At 40.8% G+C, this 23,262-nt stretch overlaps 1 protein-coding gene across 1 annotated transcript in view; it reads left to right on the forward strand.

The window, feature by feature from the left end:
* The first annotated feature begins 336 nt into the window (after window positions 1-336).
* The window catches only part of LOC115129528 (gamma-aminobutyric acid receptor subunit alpha-2-like), a 55,146-nt gene continuing 32,220 nt past the window's right edge, over window positions 337-23,262 (forward strand). Inside the window, exons 1-5 of the mRNA XM_029659960.2 lie at window positions 337-422; window positions 3,299-3,414; window positions 11,940-12,007; window positions 15,143-15,363; window positions 16,264-16,346. Coding sequence (XP_029515820.1) covers window positions 352-422; window positions 3,299-3,414; window positions 11,940-12,007; window positions 15,143-15,363; window positions 16,264-16,346 — 559 coding nt within the window. The 5' untranslated portion in view covers window positions 337-351. The remainder of the gene's footprint in view (window positions 423-3,298; window positions 3,415-11,939; window positions 12,008-15,142; window positions 15,364-16,263; window positions 16,347-23,262) is intronic.

Consider the following 23,262-nt stretch of genomic DNA (forward strand, 5'->3'; position numbering starts at 1 on the left):
TGAACTCGTTCACCACTACACGCTAAATGTTCTGTTAGGCAGTGGAAATTAATTATCATTCAACACAGGCATGTTGTGTGTCAATCAATACTAATTGCAGTCCCCCTAGAAAACATTCTGTAAATATTAATGTCATGTACGTTTTTTCTCTGCGGGTCCAAATGATGTATTCCCAGTAATACTGTAGGCCTTTCTGGGTATATATTCTCCGTTTTAATTCTGTGTAGGCTATTTGAATATATTCCCGTACAAATAGACCTAGAAAAAGAAACGTAAAATCGCCAGCTTGATCCATTATGGTTCCATTCATTATTGTCTTCCCTGCTGTGTAGGTGTAGGCTACATGCAGCTATGAGGAATAGAGACTACATTTTTCAATGTCTGTTCATCTGCCTCTCGTTGACGGTCGTCTGGCAAACGAGGTAAGTCGTTACTTTGAATAATAAAAATTAATCAAGTATGTTTTGTCACATTACAAAGTAAAACTGAACGTATAGCGTACCACTATATCTAGAGTTTGTAATTTAATTAATATTTTCTCCTAATCGTATTCCTTTAGTTTAGTACACCACAATGTCGGGATTCTACGTGCTTTAGTAGCCTACCTTATAGGTATCGCCTATGTATTTAGGATAGTGAACATCAGGCTTTTGTCGACTTGGGGCTCTTTTTGAAATCAATGAAGTGGGGAAATTATCGGATTTAGGTTCCTATGGGTGGCGATGAAGTACAGACACTATTTTCAGTCAGAAAAAGCTGTGCTCACACCATGATGCCATGGAGAAGTGCTCATATCACTATAGCCACACTGTAATATGTTTATCACCAGAGCATGGGTCACGAATATGCAAATAGCACTTCATTTCAATCCTCAAGGAATGACATTCCATGTGATCACTCAATTCTCAATTGTTCCGATGTAACTACATACTGGGACCGTTTGTAAAGTGGGACCTTGTACTGTATGACCATTGTACAGCATCAGTAGCCTACACAGTTTCTCTACAAATAAACATGCTTGTAATCTACACATATTGGGACATGCTGTTCATTTTGTGACAGCATATCGTAGTCACTAGTGTAATTCTCAAATGGACTAGGAAGTCTCATGGTTGCAACATTTTTGACACGTTGCGCTTGACTCGCTGTGTCCACAGCGTTCACGAATGTAGCTTGTAGACTGATATTAGCTCACAAATCAATCAAGAAACCAATGTCAGTCAAATGGTTAACCAATACATGATCAATATCAAACATGTGCATTTAATTCAATTACGCCTCTTCTGCTTATTGGATTCATGAAACCGATGACATTTGTGACCCACAACCTCAATTCGGTCTTATGTACAGTAGCAACATTTTAAATGTTTATTTTTCATTTTTACATTGGATAAAAGTAGAGACTCAGAACTACAAAAAGGTATATCATACACTACAGTTGAGGAACAATGGAAACTAATTCTGCTTTGAAAGCTGATAAACTTGTAAACTCACTTTTGACTAAATGTGCCTTGAATGTTTTGGTACATCTAATGGAGAGCTCTTGTTTGTCTACATCGTTCACATCCTCTTAAGACTTAGTGAGGCCATGTGCTAAAAAACAGAGTGAGTAAGGTCATGTAATAAGCAGCCAAAGATCTCAAGACTACAAAGGGTGAAAGTAGTAGCAAAAAGTAGTTGTAAAATACCCTTTAACTAGTCCTTGGCCTATATCCTAATCTGATTTTAGTGCAGGTCATGTTGTTTTTCACATTAGGGTCTCTGGTAAACACAAAGTATATCAAATAAAATGATGTTTATTTGTCACATGCACATGAAACAGAAGGTGTAAACAGTACAGTGAAATGATTACGTGCGTATTTGCATAGTAGCAATACAGAAAAATAGAACGTGTGCATATAAAACATATTGTATAATTGCTAGATGATGCTTACCCAGACACACACTTGTCTAAATTGATGGGTCATGTGAAATAAACTCTATAACCACCCCCAGCCACATCTAGTTAGACATGTATACATGTTCATGAAATACAATAGATAATAATCACCCCTGGACACACCTGGCTAACTTGGTGGGTCATCTAATCATCTGGCGAAGTGGAATATTTGTTTTAGACATGTAGCTAGCTAGCTAATCAATTAGCCATAATCCCAACCCATAGCTACAGTACAAACATATTGCCATAGCTAGCCACCATGCATGAAACGCTGTAGTATGAATCTGCAGGTAGCTGAAGTTAACCAACTAGGCTCAATGCTATAGCTAGCTAGCTAAAATTAGACTATAACTAGCAATGCAAATCAATTTCTGAAATACAAATAATATTACTACACTGATCATACACGTAACATTAGCTAGCGAGCCAGCAAGCTAACATTCACTAGCTAGCTAACAGTATGCTTTAACTTGCAATGAAAACAACTTTCAGAAAAAATATGAAACTTGTAATGTCTGAAAATGTAACTAGACTTACCTGTACACATGTATGAATGCTTGTTCCGTTGTGTCAAGTTACTCTGGTTCACACCGAGTGCAGAAAGTCGTAACTTTTCCCCACTGATCTTTGTCAATAGTGCCAGGAAAATTTAGGGCAGCAATGTTGTTGAGAGCAGTAGCAACACTTTTGCAGCTTTCCATGGTTAACGTTATATCTTTAAAAAGAAAAAGCCTTTGTAGTGAGGATTATCTACACACACTGAGCAGCTCATGTTAAAAACAGAAGCCAGCTACATGGCAGACCAATCCGAACTCATCTCTGGGCATGTCCAGCCCATCCATTATCTCAGCCAATCATGGCTAGCGGGAAGGTTCCTGACATGTTTACGTGGCTAAACCAACTAGGCTTGTAATTTTACATTTTTATTCATACTTTACAGATGGTGTACAAGTTTGTTATTAACGTATATGAAAGCTCACATGTTCCAGAAGACGTTTAAAAAATATATATTTTTAAATCGAAATGCATTTTTTTGGCAAAGTATTACCTACAAAAGCCTCTCCTGTAAATTACTGATGTGCGTCATATGCCTGGCTTCCGGAAATGGGTCACATTTCTATATTCAATTGTGTTTTTGCTCCAAGATCAGATGGCACACAAATGTTCAGCATTGAAATGGGTCATCTGGGAGAATGCTTGGGAAAGGGGGGGATGTGTGTGTGTGTGTGTGTGTGTGTGTGTGTGTGTGTGTGTGTGTGTGTGTTCTATTACCTTTTTTTCTTGATCTTCCCTCTTTCATTCCCTCTGGAATAACTGTGCAAAGGCCTTGTCAATCTGACACTCTTGTCTGTCTCCAAGGCCAGTCATTGCTGATCCTACAACAGATGCCTTCAAGAACAACATCACTCTCTTCACACGGATCCTCGACAGACTTCTAGATGGCTATGATAATCGCCTTCGACCCGGCCTAGGGGGTAAAGAATCTCTCTTGGCTTGATTTTCCATGACAAAACAAGCTTAGGCCTGTATTCATAAAGGGTCTCAGAGTATGAGTGCTGATCTAGGATCAGTTTTATATTTGACATAATAATGAACAGATTATATGGACAGGGGTGACCTGATCCTAGATCAGCACTCCTCCTTTGAAACTCTTTATGAATCCGATTCCAGTTTGTGGACATTTTAGAAACACATGGTATGAATTCACATCACAGATTGTGATGACTTTAACTTTGTTGGCTTCATTTGATTAATTTTCCTGTCAGGTTTAGTGAATCTTAGTGGAAGTATTCCTCACAGTATTTCATATTCCTTACAGTCAGCATGCAGAACAAATACTGCCAGCGATGCTTCTGCTTGTGTCTTGTAATGTGAAAGATAGTGCAACCATAAATCGTGTAGAGTGCAGCTTAAATTTGTGTGGAGCAGCGAAACGCAATTCAGGCAATATTTTCTCATGACATTTAATGGTGCTGCACATGAAACCACATGAACATATCGGTCATCAGTGAGCTTGTTATTCCAAATCCTCAGTATAAATCTGTGTCCCAAATGGCATCCTATTCTCTGCACAATGCACTACTTTTGACCAGAGCCCTATAGGCCCTGGTCAAAAGTAGTGCACAATAAATTGAATAGGGTGTCATTTGGGACGCAGTCCTGTTTGGTAAAGGTAGTGTTGTCGAGTCAGCAGGAGACCAAGTTTCAATAGCTCTTCCCCAGAGGCAACAGCATGTGAATACTGTAATTGTTGCAGTACACGATAACACTATTACATGGTAGTTCAGCTACCGACCACTACTACCACCACACAGAGAAAAGGTTCCCTTAGCACTTTATTAGGATACTGCCCTGTTATATTACAGCTGCTCTCAATCCACAGTGTCAAGATATTGGCTGGCGCCTTATCAAGTGGGCTATTTGCTGCACTAGCACATAGTCCACCTGGGAAAACAAGTGACGCTCTGTGGTGTGGCACGATGGTCTATTTAGGAACCTTCGGTAGACACGAAGACACGCTTTATATGTTCCTTATCCTACAAACCTGCATTGGTAGGCATCCAAAGCTCCTGAATACGGAATCAAACCCTCAATCCTTGACGTCAGCACCATGCTCAAACCCATTAAGACATTCTGTATTTATCTACACACCCAGCAACCATCAACTAACATCTGTAAATGTGACAACAGATCATAAACTATATTTTAGTACTAGGTGTAGATCAAGGATATTATCCAATAAACTAAATGGGAATCACTGGGGCACTTTAAAATGGGGTGGAAATTGTATTGCACAGAATGACAAGTAGTTTTGCGTTGGTGTAAGCAAACCACATTTATAAATGGGTGGTACAGTACACAGAATGTGCTATCGTCAAATATACTTTGTTTGACCATTAGCTGTAATAACAATTAAAAGCTGATGAGAGTTATTTTGATTTATGATATATAATCTGCTCTTGGGTCCTTAACAGATACATTTCTGTCTGCCTGAGGTGGACATCCAGTCTGGACAGTATAGCATCCTCATTATTTGTTTGTCAATTCTGTTCTCCTGCGCAAACAGGGCAAATCACCTGCCCGTCGTTTTGGCCCATTATGTCGTAACCCTTGATTTATAGTTGTATCGGTTGGAATAACCTTGGTTGCTTTCAGTCCTCCTCCTCAGTAAACTTTGACCTGTGCACTTAGACATTGGACCCAACCCAGCACACATCCATCATCGATATCAGACGTCATCGTCTGCTGTGGCCTGGACTGGGATGTGTGGTTCACACAGGTTCTCGTTAATTCTCTCGATCTCGTTAGCTTTCACTGCAATGTTAGCAATGATATCTGAATGGTGATTGTGGTTTCTTTGGACAATCGAAAATAGACAACGTAACATTTCACAGACGTGGATCCACTAAACTAGACATGACATCGGCTGGGACATAATGCCCAACATAAATCAAAAAAGATGAATAAAAGGCACAAAACACCAACTCTGACGTACATGAATTTCAACAAACATTTATGACATACTTGTTTGATTGAGGTGGTTTTAGTAATGCATTTAGAACATTCAGACTCACCAGACGTTTGAAGGCTCTCTCTTTAGAAGCACGACAACGTGTAATGTCCACATTTCGACATTGCTAATGTCAACTGAGAAACCAGTAACCTGCTGCCATGCTCCTGAATACTTGTGGTGATACTGCTACATCCCATGTTTTGCACAATTTGTGCATGAAATCACAAATGGCTCATGTTTCATCGCTATCTATCCATCTAACCACAGTAACTAAATTGGTTGAACATGCTGCTCCTTCAGTCTTTGATAACCATTTGAGGCCTTATTGTCACAGTTTAGTGCCAAAATATCACTCTGCCAATCTGAGATCTGTAGGGGGAAGGCGTTCTGACAGGGAAGCGTTATGCGATTGAACACCGGCCCTCAGGCATCATCATGGATATTGTTTGATGTACAGTGTCAGACATCTCATTGCTGACCACCACCACCACCACTGGTTCTTTCCATGTGCCGGCAAAGAACTCCGTATAGGGCTAGTGGCTAGCTAGACACTGGAGTCATCTTTCACCGCCTTGACACTTTACCCTGTGTGTGTGTGCATGCGTACGTGTGGGTCAATGTGTGTGCGCGCTTGCACGCGTCTGAGTATGTGCGTGTGTGTTCTAGCCTTTAACAAGCTCATAAAGGATAAACACTTGGTCAGCATAAACCTTCGCCTAATGATTAGGTTGCCCTTTAGAGGAAAGTATAGATTGAGCTGAAGGTGAATGTGTGCCTAGGTCTAGCCGACTAAACTCAACACCACGATTTACAATATAGCTGATTGGCGACTAGTGTGGGTGGACTTGAGCTCCGGCGTCTCATAAAATGACGTTTAAAAAAATCAAAAACGACTGGATTTCAGCACTCCAGAATAGCCCGCAGTTACATCGAACAACATGTGTAATTATGGGCTATTCTGTTGGTGCTGATGTGTATTTTATGTGACATCGGAGCTCCAGTTTGCCCACGCTAGTCGCCGCTCAACTCCATTGTACATTCCTGGAGTATAGTTTAATTGGCTAGTCTAGGTCCAGTAACAGAAGGTATTATTGACATAATGGTGTGATGATGATAAACAGCACAGCATATGAATCAATGATGGAGGATGATGGGATGGATTAGTACCAACTGACCTGGAGAAAGAAAATCTTTTTCTTTTTCGATCAAATGTGATATTTAGAAGCACTGAGAAGAAGTGATATGATAGTGTCGAATAGTCCTCGCTTGAAGTGTAGTGTCTTTGTGAGATCGTACTACTACGATTCATACAATTATTTGTCTAAGCGTCTTCACTGTGTTGCTATGAAAGAATCTCCTTCCGTCATGAGAAGATGCCTCTTCCTCCCTCCACCATCCACCCACCTCTCCCTCCATTGCTCCATTCTCTATCCATCCCGTCTCATTTCCAGGTGGCCCCAGAGCCCGGGCCTCCCAAAGAATCTGTTGAGATTCAGGAGGCCATCAGCTCAAAACTAGCATCTGCCATATGGGTGATAGTCTTTGTTTTTGTCTTGGGGAAGGGCTGGGAAGGGTTGCCTGGATGGCAGTATGGTATAGAAGCACTGACATACTTTCTCTATGGAGAAAACAAAACTATTCTCCATGCCTAGAGGTACTGAATCATCCGCAGACTTCTGCAACCCAAAATTGAGTGGCTTATGAAGAAAGTACTATTTGATGCCTATGCTGCATTTGTTTTGCCATCTGTTCGACAAATGTTAGATGCCAGAGACGCATTTGACTTCCGATGAATAACAGAATATTTTTGTGTTGCATATTAATAGTGTCTGTCTTCACGTTTGTTTTTAGAAAGTGCATTGCATTTTCCCCCTAGAGTTTCCCCCAAGAGTTCTCTTTGCTTTGTGTCCAGGTTTGTCTTTAAAATGTACCATAACCCCTAGCCAAAACAACTCCATTCCCAATCGTTAAAACAGAAACCGCATTGCGTGTTCTGTTGTCGTCTTTATTTGAGAACTACAAAACCCAGCAGCAGAAGCAGCGGCGGCGGCAGAATAACCTGCAAACCTGCACCTTTAATCCTCAGTGTTTCCAGTCTGATTGTTTAACCAGGCGTAGCTGCTGACTGGTCCATACGAGGGTCAGAAACGCACACAACCCCCGACACCTCACATGTGCACCTTAGGGAAACTCTTGATTTCCTGGCGCTCCTAACTAAATGTGCGTTTGCCTCCTTTTCAGTACAGTATTGAGAGACCATTCATGTCATTTAGAGCAGCTACGGTATATTAGGTATTGGGGGATATGTAAGTTTGCCTGGCAGGCAGGTCATATCCACGCTTCCTTGTAAAGGTTGTTGTACGCCATATAAAAAAAGGGAGACCAGGTGTGATTCTCACCCCTCTTATCTGTGCTGTATTTCTCTCTGTCTCACACAGCCCTGTTCCACGTTAATTGAAGGAACAGTATCTCACTTTGTATATAGGGTTTTTGTATTGAACTATAAATATTGCACTCATATGTTCAGTTTGCTTGTTTACTAAAGTTTAGTTAGACATTTGATAGCTCGGTCGGAAGTCTAAAGGCATATAAATGACAAGCTAAGGGAACTTGACTAGACCACTCGCTTTGGTCCGTCTGAGCTGAAGAAGTGAACCTACATGACTTGATACTATAAATAAAGTGGCCTCACATCCTCAGGCTTCAAATGCACTCTGGTTTCTTTTCTAAATAATAAAACGAGCGATTTATCCCCAAGAGCCACTTCTTTGTACTAAGTATGCATAACGTAACTCAGTTTTTTTCTGGATTCTTTTCTAAATAATAAATAAGTGATTTGTCCTCAAGGGCCTCCGCTCCTTTGTGTGAAGTATGCATTATTTGTACGTAACAGATTTTTTTTCATGATTTGGTTTACTTTTCCATTGAATATGAACAGGCTGCTGCTATTTTTTTTTGATGATTTAGTTCTATGTTGTTATTGACTGTAGGCTTGACCATGGAAACATAGAGCAGTGGATCTCTATCCACAGGTTCAAATATGGTATTATTGTATTGTAAAGGTCTCACATTAAAACAGTGCATTAGAATGGGCTACATCAGGGTCACTGTCAGTGGAGTCATATTTCTACATATCCAGTGTATTTATTCATCTAGTGTGAGTCTGCACACAGCAAGGTGTTTTCATCCACACATATGCATTCGAAAAGTATTCAGACCCTTTGACTTTTTCCACATTTTGTTACATTACAGCTGTATTCTAAACTTGATTACATAAAACATAAACTCCTCGGCAATTTACACACAATACCCCATAATGACAAAGTGAAAACAGTTTTTTAAAATCTTTGCAAATGTATAAAAAAATGTAAAACAGATATACCTTATTTACATAAGTATTCAGACCTTTTGCTATGAGACTCGAAATTGAGCTCAGGTGCATCATTTTTTCATTGATCATCCTTGAGATGTTTCTACAACTTGATTGTAGACCAACAGGCACGCCTGTCCATATAAGGTCCCACAGTTGAGAGTGAATGTCAGAGCAAAAACCAGGCCGTGAGGTCGAATGAATTGTCCGTAGAGCTCCGAGACAGGATTGTGTAGAGGCACAGATCTGTGGAAGGGTACCAGAACATTTCTGCAGCATTTAAGGTCCAAGAACACAGTGGCCTCCATCATTCTTAAATGGAAGAAGTTTGGAACCACCAAGACACTTCCTAGAGCTGACCGGCCGGCCAGCCAAACTGAGCAATCGAGGGAGAAGGGCCTTGGTCAGGGAGGTGACCAAGAACCCATGGTCACTCTGATAGAGATCTAGAGTTGCTGTGTGAAGATGGGAGAACCTTCCAGAAGGACAACCATCTCTGCAGAACTCCACCAATCATGCCTTTGTGGTAGAGTGGCCAGACCGAAGCCACTCCTCATTAAAAGGCACATGACAGCCTGCATGGAGTTTACCAAAAGGCACCTAAAGACTCTCAGACCATGAGAAACAAGATTCTCTTGTCTGATGAAACCAATATTGAACTCTTTGGCCCGAATGCCAAGCGTCACGTCTGGAGGAAACCTGGCACCCGAGTGGCATAAGGCACTGCATCTCTGTGTGCTAGAAGCATCACTACAGACTCTGGTTAGATCCCGGGCTGTATCACAACCGGCCGTGATCGGGGGCCCCATAGGTCTGGTCTGATAAAACAAAACTAGAACTGTTTGGCCATAATGACCATTGGTATGTTTGGAGGAAAATGGGGGATGCTTGCAAGCCGAAGAACACCATTCCAACCGGGAAGCACGGGGTGGCAGAATCATGTTGTGGGGGTGCTTTGCTGCAGGAGGGAATAGTGCACTTCACAAAATAGATGGCATCATGAGGTAGGAAAATGATGTGGATATATTGAAGCAACATCTCAAGACATCAAGTTAAAGCTTGGTCGCAAATTAGTCTTCCAAATGGACAATGACCCCAGGCATACTTCCAAAGTTGTGGCAAAATGGCATAAGGACAACCAAGTCAAGGTATTGGAGTGGCCATCACAAAGCCCTGACCTCAATCCCATAGAAAATGTGTGGTCAGAACTGAAAAAGAGAGTGCGAGCAAGGAAGCCTACAAACCTGACTCAGTTACACCAGCTCTGTCAGGAGGAATGGGCCAAAAGTCACCCAACTTATTGTGGGAAGCTTGTGGAAGGCTACCCGAAAGGTTTGACCCAAGTTAAACAATTTAAAGGCAATGCTGCCAAATACTAATTGAGTGTATGTAAACTTCTGACCCACTGGGAATGTGATGAAAGAAATAAAAGCTGAAATAAATCACTCTACTATTATTCTAACATTTAAAATTCTTTAAATAAAGTGGTGATCCTAACTGACCTAAGACATGTTATTTTTCTAGGATTAAATGTCAGGGATTCTGAAAAACTCAGTTTAAATGTACTTGGCTAAGGTGTATGTAAACTTCAGACTTCTACTGTATACAGTACATGGATGATTTATAAAGTCAGGCACATTTAACCATTAGACTATTGATTATAGACCTAGTGAAGTTGGAGTTTCTCTCTCTTCTCACTTTTCTTAGACAATTAAGGCAAGTGCTGTTTTCTCGTCTCCTAACTCCGCTGCTGCCTCAGCCGCATTGTTCTCAACACCAATAAGCTGGTTAACTTTGCCATTATGCACATAGCAACATGGTCTATTAAAAGGTGCCAATTCAACAGCGCACTGATGTGTTTCAGAACCGTGGACTACAACCACTATCCAACACGGGAGAAAGTGCATTTGTTATAAAGTTGTTATTTTTTATGTGTTGCACAATTGTTCTTACATAATATAACCATATGCAATTTCAGTTGTACATGTCTTCGAGTGATGGACTGTGGCATCCCCACAGCCTCCACAATGGATCAGTCCTCTCAGACAGGTGCGAATCAGACAGCTGTCTTGTACACCATGATTATTATATATTTTTTTTGATACTGCTCAACTAAAGAAATCTCAGTTGACCAACAGCCTATTGAGCAAACAATTTTGGTGGAATGGAGTTTTGCCGTTCCATGGTGATGTCACCATGTGGTAAAGGTGTTGATAGACCAAAAAAAAAAGAGTTTCCAACCTCTCTGCCAATAACAGCTCATTTCACATTTTCCCCTTCCCACTTAGACAGTCCTAGCTAAACTATGCCTGGAGAAATTGCTCTTTGCTCAGCAATTGTTGTTTCTTTTTGACCATTTTAATTGAAAACTATCATGGTAAGGTACTTCATTGTTACCCAGAAATAATTTGATATTGAGATCAAAATGGCTGCATTGGACCTTTAAACACCTATTTTATAGTGCAATCCAGTGTATGTATTGCTAAATGTATTGCACACATTACCCACATTATTCCTCTCGATATGTACTAGTTCATAAATAATAAGCATATCCATTACACGTCTGTGTGTCATTTGTCAGCAAACGCAGTGAACAGCGCGGTGAGCGCACTGGGCCAGCTCTCGCTCGCCGAGTCGCCTTGCATGAGAGCACTTTATTTTAGGCTAATGAGAACCTCTTTAGAATACACATGAGTTCGTGTCTGTGTGAGTTACTGTGTGTGAGTTACTGTGTGTGCGTTACTGTGTGTGAGTTGCTGTGTGTGCGCAGCAGAGGATACTTGTAAAGCCTGAAAGCTTTTTTAAGAAATTACCCAAGCGTATAAGAGATTAACTTAATGAAAGAGATGCCCAGGAGAGAAACCAAAATGTGTGTGCTGTTGTTTTCTCTAGCACTGAACAGAGGTAGGCCAGACAGGATGGTGTCGTTAGGAGTCAAAATTGAAGTGTTGTTTTACTGCAACGCAGGGAAGTGCCACTCAAAATATGAGCTTCAGTAATTCATACTGAAGTGTCTAGTAATAGATCTGTTTATTCATGTTCAGCGAGGAAGAAATGGTCTCATGATCCGCCTTCGTTTGTTCTATTTTAATCCTCCTTGTTATTATGTTTTTCAGATCGTGTAACAGAGGTGAATACCAATGTCTACGTCACCAGCTTTGGCCCAGTTTCAGATACAGACATGGTGAGACGACATTCTAATCTTACAAGTACCCTGTTACCACACTGAGCCAAACTGGGCTGAACCAAGCCAAGCTGTACTGGGCTGGGCTGGTTACGCATTCACCATAATTGCTGTAACTGTGCTGGAATGGGCATTGTGAATGGAAAAATATGCAGGCCAGCACAGTATAGTTTTGGTCTACTCTATAGTGTGAAGCATGCATGTAGGGAAATTAGTTTAACCTGACCACATCAAATGTACCACTATGCAGAAATAACTGCAATTTATTACCATGACAACACAATTATGTTAAACAAGATATGACGGGAAAGGACCAAATTGGTTCCTGTGGTGTTTTACTATAATATTATACTGTTGTAAGAATGGTTTGGGTTAAACACTTACGTTTTTTTTTATTGTAAAACACCACTGAAACACAACAGAGATCTTAATTATTACACAAGAACATAGAAAAACTCAATTCTGATTTTGCCATTTCAGGTATTTTGTTTACTGTTTCATTGCAAAACCACCATTCTGCGCCATTTTCCTTTCAGTCGCTTATTTGGACCTCTTAGTCCTGTTCGTATTCATTAGGGCACACCATATCAAAACATTTTGCAACTGAAAATGAAAACAAGCATTTCTCATTGGACGGATTCCGTTTGCCCCTTCCTGTTTCCGTCCGTTTTCTTCAGTTTGGTGCCAAATGAATAGGACCCTGGTGTTTGTGTTTGTTCCAAGCAGCTTTGCCTGGCTCTAGTGGAGCACCAAAGCCCCCCCTAACACTGACACCTTAAGATTACGGCTCCCCTGATCGTCTTCAAAGGGCCCTGGCTTCAAACATAGCCAAGAGACCCCTCTCTCCCTCGCTCTTCCCCCGGGCAATCCATCCGCTCCTCTCTTTCTCTTCTTTGGCCAGGCAGCACACCTTGTTACCTTTCAAAACCTCAAAATCTTTCCCCTTCGCTTTCCTCCCCAGCAGACTTAAGATCTCTGTAGCCAATGCTCCAGCTTGCGTCCCCTATTCAATTTCACTGTTCAAGGGACATGTTTAAATCAGGTTCTGGAAGAATGAGGGAGAGAGAAAAGGAGCGATAAGGCGCACATGCGTTTTATTCCCATTGTGTTGCTACCTTTGCCACATTGTTCTACCCTTCTTCATCCTGAGTGCTATTTCACTGTCTGAACTCCTTTTGGTACAGCAATATTATATCTCTCACTCTCTCAGGTTCTCCTTTCATTCTCTTCTTTTGATGTTGTTTTCTTAGTTTCTTTTCAAAGGCAGAATTGTCCCTTCTTTCTTCTTCCCTGGAGCTCATCCCTATACATCGTTTTCTTCTTCACAGCAACACCTTTATCAGTCTTACTATAGAGAGAGAGATGTGTTCTCTCCCCCCCCACTCGGAGCCGTGCCTATTCCTTCGACAGTTTTGTTTTATGAATTATATATATATATATATATATATATATTTTTTTTTTAAATTAAAAATCGACTCGTTATTCAAGTCACATCTTCATTTATCTTGGGCTTGTATTCAAGAAAATACACACGCCGATTTTTCATTCCACACTCACAGTCACGTTTTAAAAATGGCAACATCCAGCATGAGCCAGTCTTTAAATGAACATTATTGTAGGAGCCGTTTTGGCCTGTGTGTTTGTTCTGTTGTCTGTGTGGCCGGGAGTGTAATTTCCTGAATATTACCGTAATATAAGATGCACCCAAATTGGCTCCAACAACTACGAATCAGCTGTTATCTATGAAACATTTATGATATTTGAAGAGCAATGCAGAATTCAAACCCTATCACCCCTAAAAGCAACATATACATTAGGCATAAGTTCCCATTAAGTATTCACTAGGTGAGTGTGTCCCATGTCGTGGTATGAAGCTTTAACTTAAGATGTGTACGATCGTCTTGATGCAAAGCCATGACTTAATAAACACCTAGGGAGACTATCAGTATTATAATTTATTAATGTGTGCATGGTTGACGGTAGCTTGTAGACATGATTGATAACGCCACATAGAAATCTTTGGGATTTCCATACCAAAGGTGCATGAGGTGCAAATCTACTTTGATAAAGCACAGAATATTGTTATATGTTGTTGCCATCAAATGGCTAGTTGGCTGAAGGTAAAATGATGAATTGACTGTTTTCATTGCCCATGTGGTCTCATAAGCTGTGATGTGCTCACACCTAAGGCATGTTTTTCCCATTCCAGCTCATATGATTTTGAACACAGCTAGTAAGCACACATGCACACCTCTTTCAATACACTTTGCCCTGGAGGCTATAACAAGCCAGGTATCCTTTGGAGAATGACGGGAGAAGTAGGAGGAGAGAATGACGGGAGAAGCAGGAGGAGAGAATGACGGGAGAAGCAGGAGGAGAGAATGACGGGAGAAGCAGGAGGAGAGAGAGAGAGAGAGAGAGAGCGAGAGAGAGATTGTTCTACCTCAGCACTGTATCTCATGGCTCCAGGGCTGCTAAATCAAGTAGTGGAGGTTGGATAGGCAGGATAGGTACATGGCACACTAACACCAGAGACCTCACCTTGTATAGGCTGCTCCGATTTAAAGAATGAAACATAAAACTCCCATTCGGTGTGGATTAATGGCAGGCCCAAGTGTATGCAGGAGGAGCAGTGAGTCAGTAATGGATGTTATAGGGGCTGCATTGTCTGGAGGGGATAAGACAGAGAGAAAGTGTGCCATCCACCTAAGCTTCATCACAGGCTGTTTTCACAGCCTCTCACTAGTTGCCGCTTGTGATTTATCTGTTTACACTTGAATAATTTAACAGACGCCTTGCTCAAGGGCACATCGACAGATTTTTCACCTCATCGGCTCGGGGATTCGAACCAGTAATATTAAGGTTACTGGCCCAACACTTAACGGCTAGGAAAACTTTCAGGGCAATTGTAATATTAGTAGGGACTGACAGCTAAGGAAGGTTCAGAAAGGCAGGTGGTACAACAGAAGATATTGTGTCATTTTTAGGTGAAGGTTTTCATATTCACAGTGCAGAAATCATTTGCAATAAAAACCTTTTTATATATCTTTTTTTTTTTTTAAGTGAACTTACGGTTCAAGGTTTTATTGTCTGTAATCGATTGCCGATTGCTGACAACGTTACTTCCGCCCACAGGAATACACGATAGACGTGTTCTTCCGGCAAAGCTGGAAAGACGAGAGGTTGAAATTCGACGGGCCCATGGACATACTGCGGCTGAACAACTTGATGGCCAGTAAAATATGGACACCGGACACGTTCTTCCATAACGGGAAGAAGTCGGTGGCTCACAACATGACCATGCCCAATAAACTACTGAGGATTCAAGACGATGGCACCCTACTTTACACCATGAGGCAAATACAGCTCAAACCAAAACTATTTGAATTTGTGTTAGAAATGATTCATGAAGTTGAATGAAATATTATTACTGTGGCAGGTTTAGCTTGTTCTTTCAATTCATGTGGAACAGAAAAACACAGTCAAAAGTATGACCGCCGTACCCAGTCTCTCCCAATGTCACCCTTAACCTAAACAAAATGTATTTGAATGCATGACACACATTGCATGTAGCACATATCCCCTTGTTTCTCCTCATCGAACCAGTTTCGGTGTACGCCTCCCTTTGCCGCAGGAACCCCCCTAAATCAATAATTATGTTATTTATTGCAATATTTGACTCACTCAGTGCCAATGACAGGGGACATTACTTTGACAAGTGAGTCCCTGTAGAATACAGATGAAAGCATTGCCCAGTCAGAGGCTATTTGAATGGAATCACTTAGGAAAAGAGCATTGTCAGGTCCTTTAGGCTGGAATTGATATAGATAGAGAGCATCTCCACTGCACACATGCAATATATTTCAGAAATAGCCCACTATAAATCTGGGGGATGCTCATAGTTTGTGTGCACTATAAGCATTCTCTATCTCTAGAGCTTTGGTTTCCATCAACTCTGGTTTATTACTGATTGCACCTTAGTTTGGATTAAAAGAGGCTCTCATGCTTGTTTGGTCCAACTCCATTGGTTGTTCATTCTGACACTACCAAACACGACACAGGATGTAATATCCGTAACTATTGCATACTGGTTCACATCAACCATATTTGATGGAACAGTGCAGAGAATAACAAAGTGAAAAGGATGTATGCCTGCACAGTTTGGTCGGCGCGAGTGTGTGTGTGTGTGTGTGTGTGTGTGTGTGTGTTTTTGGACGTTACAGTGACGCATTGTGCTCCATGTGTGTTGTATCTAGGTTGACGGTTCATGCGGAGTGTCCTATGCATCTGGAAGATTTCCCCATGGACTTCCACTCATGTCCCCTGAAGTTTGGCAGCTGTGAGTAATGCACGATTGACAAGTGTAGAGAGTGCAGAGACACACAGGGTCACTGAGGGCGGCAGGGCATGACTCTCCTGAAAAGAACGTGTGATTTGGAAATGCATGCAGGAATCAAATGTGTCTAAGATGGAGTTGCTCAATAGGTCATGTGTCATATGTTGCCGGGGTCTGACTTAATACATCTTTTGAGAGAAAGGGAGAACGCCTGTGCTAAGTACCGTAGCACTAAGGATCCAATTGATTGGGAGTCCTACAGAAAGTTAAGAAACACCAGCAAAACTACAACTAGAAATCCAAAAGCATCCTTCTATGGATAATACAGAGCCTTCCGAAAGTATTCACACCCCTTAACTTTTCCACACTTTGTTGTTGTAACAGCCTAAATTTAAAATGGATTCAATTTAGATTTTGTATCACTGGCCTACACACAATACCCCAATAATGTCAAAGTGGAATTGTTTTTTTAAAGAAATGTTTACAAATTAATAAAAAATGAAAAGCTGAAATATCTTGGGTCAATAAGTATTCAACCCCTTTGTTATGGAAAACCTAAATAAGTTCAGGAGTAAACAATTGCTTAACAAGTTAAATAATAAGTTGGACTCATTCTGTGTTCAATAATAGTGTTTGAATGACTACCTCATCTCTGTACTCCATACATACCATTTTTTGTAAGGTCCCTAAGTCGAGCAGTGAATTTCAAACAATTTCAATGACTCACAAAGAAAGGCACCTATTGGTAGATGGTAGAAAAAAAGAAAACATTGAATATCCCTTTGAGCATGGTGAAGTTATTCATTACATTTTAGATGGTGTATCAATACACCTAGTCACTACAAAGATACAGGCGTCCTTCCTAACTCAGTTGCTGGAGAGAAATGAAACTGCTCAAAGATTTCACCGCCAATGGTGACATTAAAACAGAGTTTAATGGCTGTGATAGGTGAAAGCCGAGGATGGATCAACAACATTGTATTTACTTCACAATACTAACCTCAATGACAAAGTGAACAGAAGGAAGCCAGTACAGTATACAAAAATATTCCAAATGTTTGCAATAAGCCACTAAAGTAAAACTGTAAAAAAATGTGATAAGGAAAATAACTTTATGTCCTGAATACAAAACATTATGTTTGGGGAAAACGCAACACATCACTGAGTACCACTCCATATTTTTGTGGCTGCATCATGTTAAGGATATGCTTGTCATCGGCAAAGACTAATTAGTTTTTTAGGATAACAACAAATGGAATATCGCTAAGCACAGGCGAAATCCTAAAGGAAAACCTGGTTCAGTCTACTTTCCAATAGACACTAGGAGACAAATTCACCTTTCAGCAGGACAGTAACTTAAAACACATGGCCAAATATAGACTGGAGTAGCTTACCTGTCACGTATACTCCCTCTCCAGCCTCTAGGTCATCAGGCTGCTGATTATCCCACACACCTGTCACCCTCGTCAAGCACCCCAGCGCCTCATGACACTCACCTGGACTCCATCACCTCCTTGATTATCTTCCCTATTGTAAGGTTCTGCTTTTCTTTTCTTAGTCAACCTTGTGTTCTTTATCTTTGTGTTCTTGAAAGTAGCCCTGTCTCATTGTGTTCTGGAACGTAGCCCTGTCTTTAATTTTTGTTCATTGATTTCACCTATGTTCGTTTCTCAGCTGGTCTCATCAGCTCCCTATTTAGTTCAGTTCTTTCTGTTTTTTTATGGTTGTGAGGTATGTTTGTTTTTGACTGCCTACCTGTGTTTGACCATTGCCTGCCTGTGACCACGATTCCTGCCTTCTGCAAAGGCTTCATAAACATCTGTCGCGCTCTGCGCCTGAATCTACACCTTTTTCTCCCTGAGCATTCATTACAGAAAACAATACCCCACAACCATAGAAACAGAAAGAACTGAACTAAATAGGGAGTGGATGAGACCAGGTGTGAAATGAACACAGGTGAAATCAATGAACAAAAAGAAAGACATGGCTATGTTCCAGAACACAAAGAAAAAGAACACAAGGTTGACTAACAAAAGAAAAACAGAACCTTATACCTATATCTGTCACTCCCCTTGGTTCTTTCCTCAGGTGTTATTGACTCTGTTTCATGTCGGTGCGTTGTTTGTGTTTCGTGTTTATTCTTTTGTTTATTTATTAAAACATTCACTCCCTGTACTTGCTTCCCAACTCTCAGTGCGCTCGTTATAGTACCAAGATGACTTTGAATGTTCCCCGACTGTCCTAGTTACAGTTTTGACTTAAATTGGCTTGAAAATCTATGGCAAGACCTGAAAATGGCTGACTAGCAATGATCAACAACCAACTTGACAGAGCTTGAAGAATTTTTAAAAGAATAATGTGCAAATATTGTACAATTCAGATGTGCAAAGCTCTTAGAGACTTACCCAGAAACACTCACAGCAGTAATCGCTGCCAAAGGTGATTCGAACAGGTGTACTTCTGTAAATGAGATTTCAATTTCAATAAATGGGGTATTGTATGTAGATGGGTGAGATACAACAAAATGTGGAATAAGTCAAGGAATAGGAATATTTTCTGAAGGCATGTATGTACAGTGGGGCAAGAAAGTATTTAGTCAGCCACCAATTGTGCAAGTTCTCCCACTTAAAAAGATGAGAGAGGCCTGTAATTTTCATCATAGGTACACTTCAACTATGACAGACAAAATGAGAAGAAGAAAATCCAGAAAATCACATTGTAGGATTTTTAATGAATTTATTTGAAAATTATGGTGGAAAATAAGTATTTGGTCAATAACAAAAGTTTATCTCAATACTTTGTTATATACCCTTTGTTGGCAATGACAGAGGTCAAACGTTTTCTGTAAGTCTTCACAAGGTCTTCACACACTGTTGCTGGTATTTTGGCCCATTCCTCCATGCAGATCTCCTCTAGAGCAGTGATGTTTTGGGGCTGTTTCTGGGCAACATGGACTTTCAACTCCCTCCAAAGATTTTCTATGGGGTTGAGATCAGGAGAGTGGCTAGGCCACTCCAGGACCTTGAAATGCTTCTTACGAAGCCACTCCTTCGTTGCCCGGGCGGTGTGTTTGGGATCATTGTCATGCTGAAAGAGCCAGCCACGTTTCATCTTCAATGCCCTTGCTGATGGAAGGAGGTTTTCACTCAAAATCTCACGATACATGGCCCCATTCATTCTTTCCTTTACACGGATCAGTCGTCCTGGTCCCTTTGCAGAAAAACAGCCCCAAAGCATGATGTTTCCACCCCCATGCTTCACAGTAGGTATGGTGTTCTTTGGATGCAACTCAGCATTCTTTGTCCTCCAAACACGACGAGTTGAGTTTTTACCAAAAAGTTATATTTTGGTTTCATCTGACCATATGACATTCTCCCAATCTTCTTCTGGATCATCCAAATGCTCTCTAGCAAACTTCAGATGGGCCTGGACATGTTCTGGCTTAAGCAGAGGGACACGTCTGGCACTGCAGGATTTCAGTCCCTGGCGGCGTAGTGTGTTACTAATGGTAGGCTTTGTTACTTTGGTCCCAGCTCTCTGCAGGTCATTCACTAGGTCCCCCCGTGTGGTTCTGGGATTTTTGCTCACCGTTCTTGTGATCATTTCGACCCCACGGGGTGAGATCTTGCGTGGAGCCCCAGATCGAGGGAGATTATCAGTGGTCTTGTATGTCTTCCATTTCCTAATAATTGCTCCCACAGTTGATTTCTTCAAACCAAGCTGCTTACCTGTTGCAGATTCAGTCTTCACAGCCTGGTGCAGGTCTACAATTTTGTTTCTGATGTCCTTTGACAGCTCTTTGGTCTTGGCCATAGTGGAGTTTGGAGTGTGACCGTTTGAGGTTGTGGACAGGTGTCTTGTATACTGATAACAAGTTCAAACAGGTGACATTAATACAGGTAACGAGTGGAGGACAGAGGAGCCTCTTAAAGAAGAAGTCACAGGTCTGTGAGAGCCAGAAATCTTGCTTGTTTGTAGGTGACCAAATACTTATTTTCCACCATAATTTGCAAGTAAATTCATAAAAAATCCTACAATGTGATTTTCTGGATTTTTTTCCTCATTTTGTCTGTCATAGTTGAAGTGTACCTATGATGAAAATTACAGGCCTCTCTCATCTTTTTAAGTGGGAGAACGTACACAATTGGTGGCTGACTAAATACTTTTTTGCGCCACTGTATGTACTGTAAACACATTAAGAAGGAAAGAAATTCCACAAATGAACTTTTAACAAGGCACACCTCTTACCTGGAATGCATTCCAGGTGACTACCTCATGAAGATGGTTGAGAGAATGCTAAGTGTGTGCAATGCTGTCATCAAGGCAAAGGGTGGCTACTTTGAAGAATCTCAAATAGAAAATATATTTTGGTTTGTTTAACAGTTTTTTGGTTACTACATGATTCCATGTGTTATTTCATAGTTTTGATGTCTTCACTATTATTCTACAATGTAGAAAATAGTCAAAATAAAGAAAAACCCTGCAATGAGTACTGTAGGTGTCCAAACTTTTGACTGGTACTGTAGTTGCGGCCACCAGCTTTGAATGAATTACCACTGTGACCTTTGTTTTTTTGTCATTCAGTGCTGCACCTCGCTCTCCTCCATGTCAACAACACCATCACATTTTGTCATTTCCAAGAGGCAGAATATAATTTCTTTACTTCACTTGATTTGAGCCTAAACCCTTTATAAAATCCCACACCATAACAAACAAACAGGGGAACCAAGACCAGGAAAGTCACAAGGATAAGAACAGATTTTGGTTTCTGCTGCTACAAACTTCCGCCAGTTACAGCAAAATCATTGCATAACCACTGAGGGTGTTGAATTGTTTCGATAAACAAAACAAAGAAATGGGGCCAAATGCTTCAGCCCTTAAAAGCAACACAAAAAAAAGCTTAGTGAGTCAGTACTTGACATTGCATGTTGTGAAGTACACTGCAAGCCATCCCCTGGTTGTAAAATGTATGACCTATCAACCCTAAAAGCTACGCCTGTGGGAGAGGGGGTTCTACTAAGCTAACATATGAAATAGTTTTAAGATGGTCATACCGTGGATCATTTAGCTATTCCATTTTTTTATTTTAAGCCCCATGCAGGTATAAAAAAATATACAATTTGATACGATATTGAATTTGACCTTTACTGCTGTAGCCCATAGAAACTCATTGAATAACACATCCATAAATGGCAAAAAGAGAGTCAAAAAAATCAATCATAAAGACGTTTTTTTTTTTGTGTATGTCCATACTGCCGTTCATTTTAGAAATCAGTACTGCATTACATTGAGACACTTGTGGGTGTCCTCGAACAAACGGAGAACACCGTTGTGTTCGTAAGTGTCTCCCCTTTCCATAATGGACGCTGTAGACAGAAGTTGTCAAATCGGCGGTACCGACTTCAGACGAGTCCCATGGGGCTTGTGGGACAAACCGTTCAGGCGCTGCAGACGTTCGTTTGTGAGAAGACCTATTTTTCAGGACGCCTCTTAGTCTGCCAAAACAGCACTCTGCAGCTCTGTCACTTTCCACTGCAGATGTGGAAGGCCGACATGGGTTCAAATCCTGCACGTCCGCCTATCTCTAGTTTAAACAGACGGATTTTGATGGGGATTTTTGCGTTGTGTTTATTGATTGATGCATGGCTGCGTCAGTCGACTATAGGGGAAACTCATCCATTGCCAATAACCAATTAATAATACAAGCCTTATTTTAAATGTCAAGATGAGTTAATATGTTATATGTTTTTAATGGCGCAAGACTCGCAGGGAGAGAGTATGATTCCCTAATGGCATTGATGAGTCACTGTCGATGTTTACTGTATGAAATGTGTTGTCCTCTTGATATCTGTGTCTCTGTATAAAACACCCACGATAAGGAAGATGTGATGGTTTTGGCAGAGCTTCCTGCCAAAACCATCACATCTTGGCAGAGCTTCCTGACAAAACCATCACATCTTCCTCATCGTGGGTGTTTTATACAGAGACACATATCAAGAGGACAAGACATGTCTATATACACTGAGTATACCAAACATTAGGAACACCTGCCTAACATTGAGGTGCATGGGGCATGGACTCTACAAGGTGTCGAATGCGTTCCACAGGGATGCTGGCTCATGTTGATTCCAATGCTTCCCACAGTTGTGTGAAATTGGCTGGTTGTCCTTTGGGTGGTGGACCATTCTTGACACACGCGGGAAACTGTCGAGCAGCGTTGCAGTTCTTGACACAAACCAGAACCTTGACACCTACTACTATACCCCGTTCAAAGGCACTTAAATATGTTGTCTTGCCTGTTCATGCTCGGAATGGCACACATACACGATCCATGTCTCAATTGTCTCAAGTCCTTTTTTAAGCTGTCTCCTCCCCTTCACCTACACTGACTGAAGTGGATTTAACAAGTGCCATCAGTCAAGGGATTATAGCTTTTACCTGGTCAGTCTATGTCATGGAAAGAGCAGGTGTTCTTAATGTTTTGTATACTCAGTATACACAGTACCTATCAAAAGTTTGGACACACCTACCTATTCAGGGGTTTTTCTATATATTTACTATTTTCTGCATTGTAGAATAATAGTGGAGCTATCAAAAGTGTGAAATAACACATATGGAATCATGTTGTAACCAAAAAAGTGTTAAACAAATCAAAATAGATTTGAGATTTGAGATGATTTAAAGTAGCAACCCTTTGCCTTAATGACAGCTTTGCACACTCTTGAATGAGCAGGTGTGTAAACTTTTGACTGGTACTGTATGTATACACACGACTATGGTGTCATTTGGATCCTATATCATTTAGACTAGGTGTTTATTTCTTAAGTCAATAGTCATTTTCTTTCAGTTGCCAAACAAAATGTAATGAGAACAAAATGTACAACAGTCATTGAGATAAGCATCTGGAGTAGCTTTTTCT

Source organism: Oncorhynchus nerka, linkage group LG5 (genome assembly GCF_034236695.1).
Source record: "Oncorhynchus nerka isolate Pitt River linkage group LG5, Oner_Uvic_2.0, whole genome shotgun sequence".
Lineage (NCBI taxonomy): Eukaryota > Metazoa > Chordata > Actinopteri > Salmoniformes > Salmonidae > Oncorhynchus > Oncorhynchus nerka.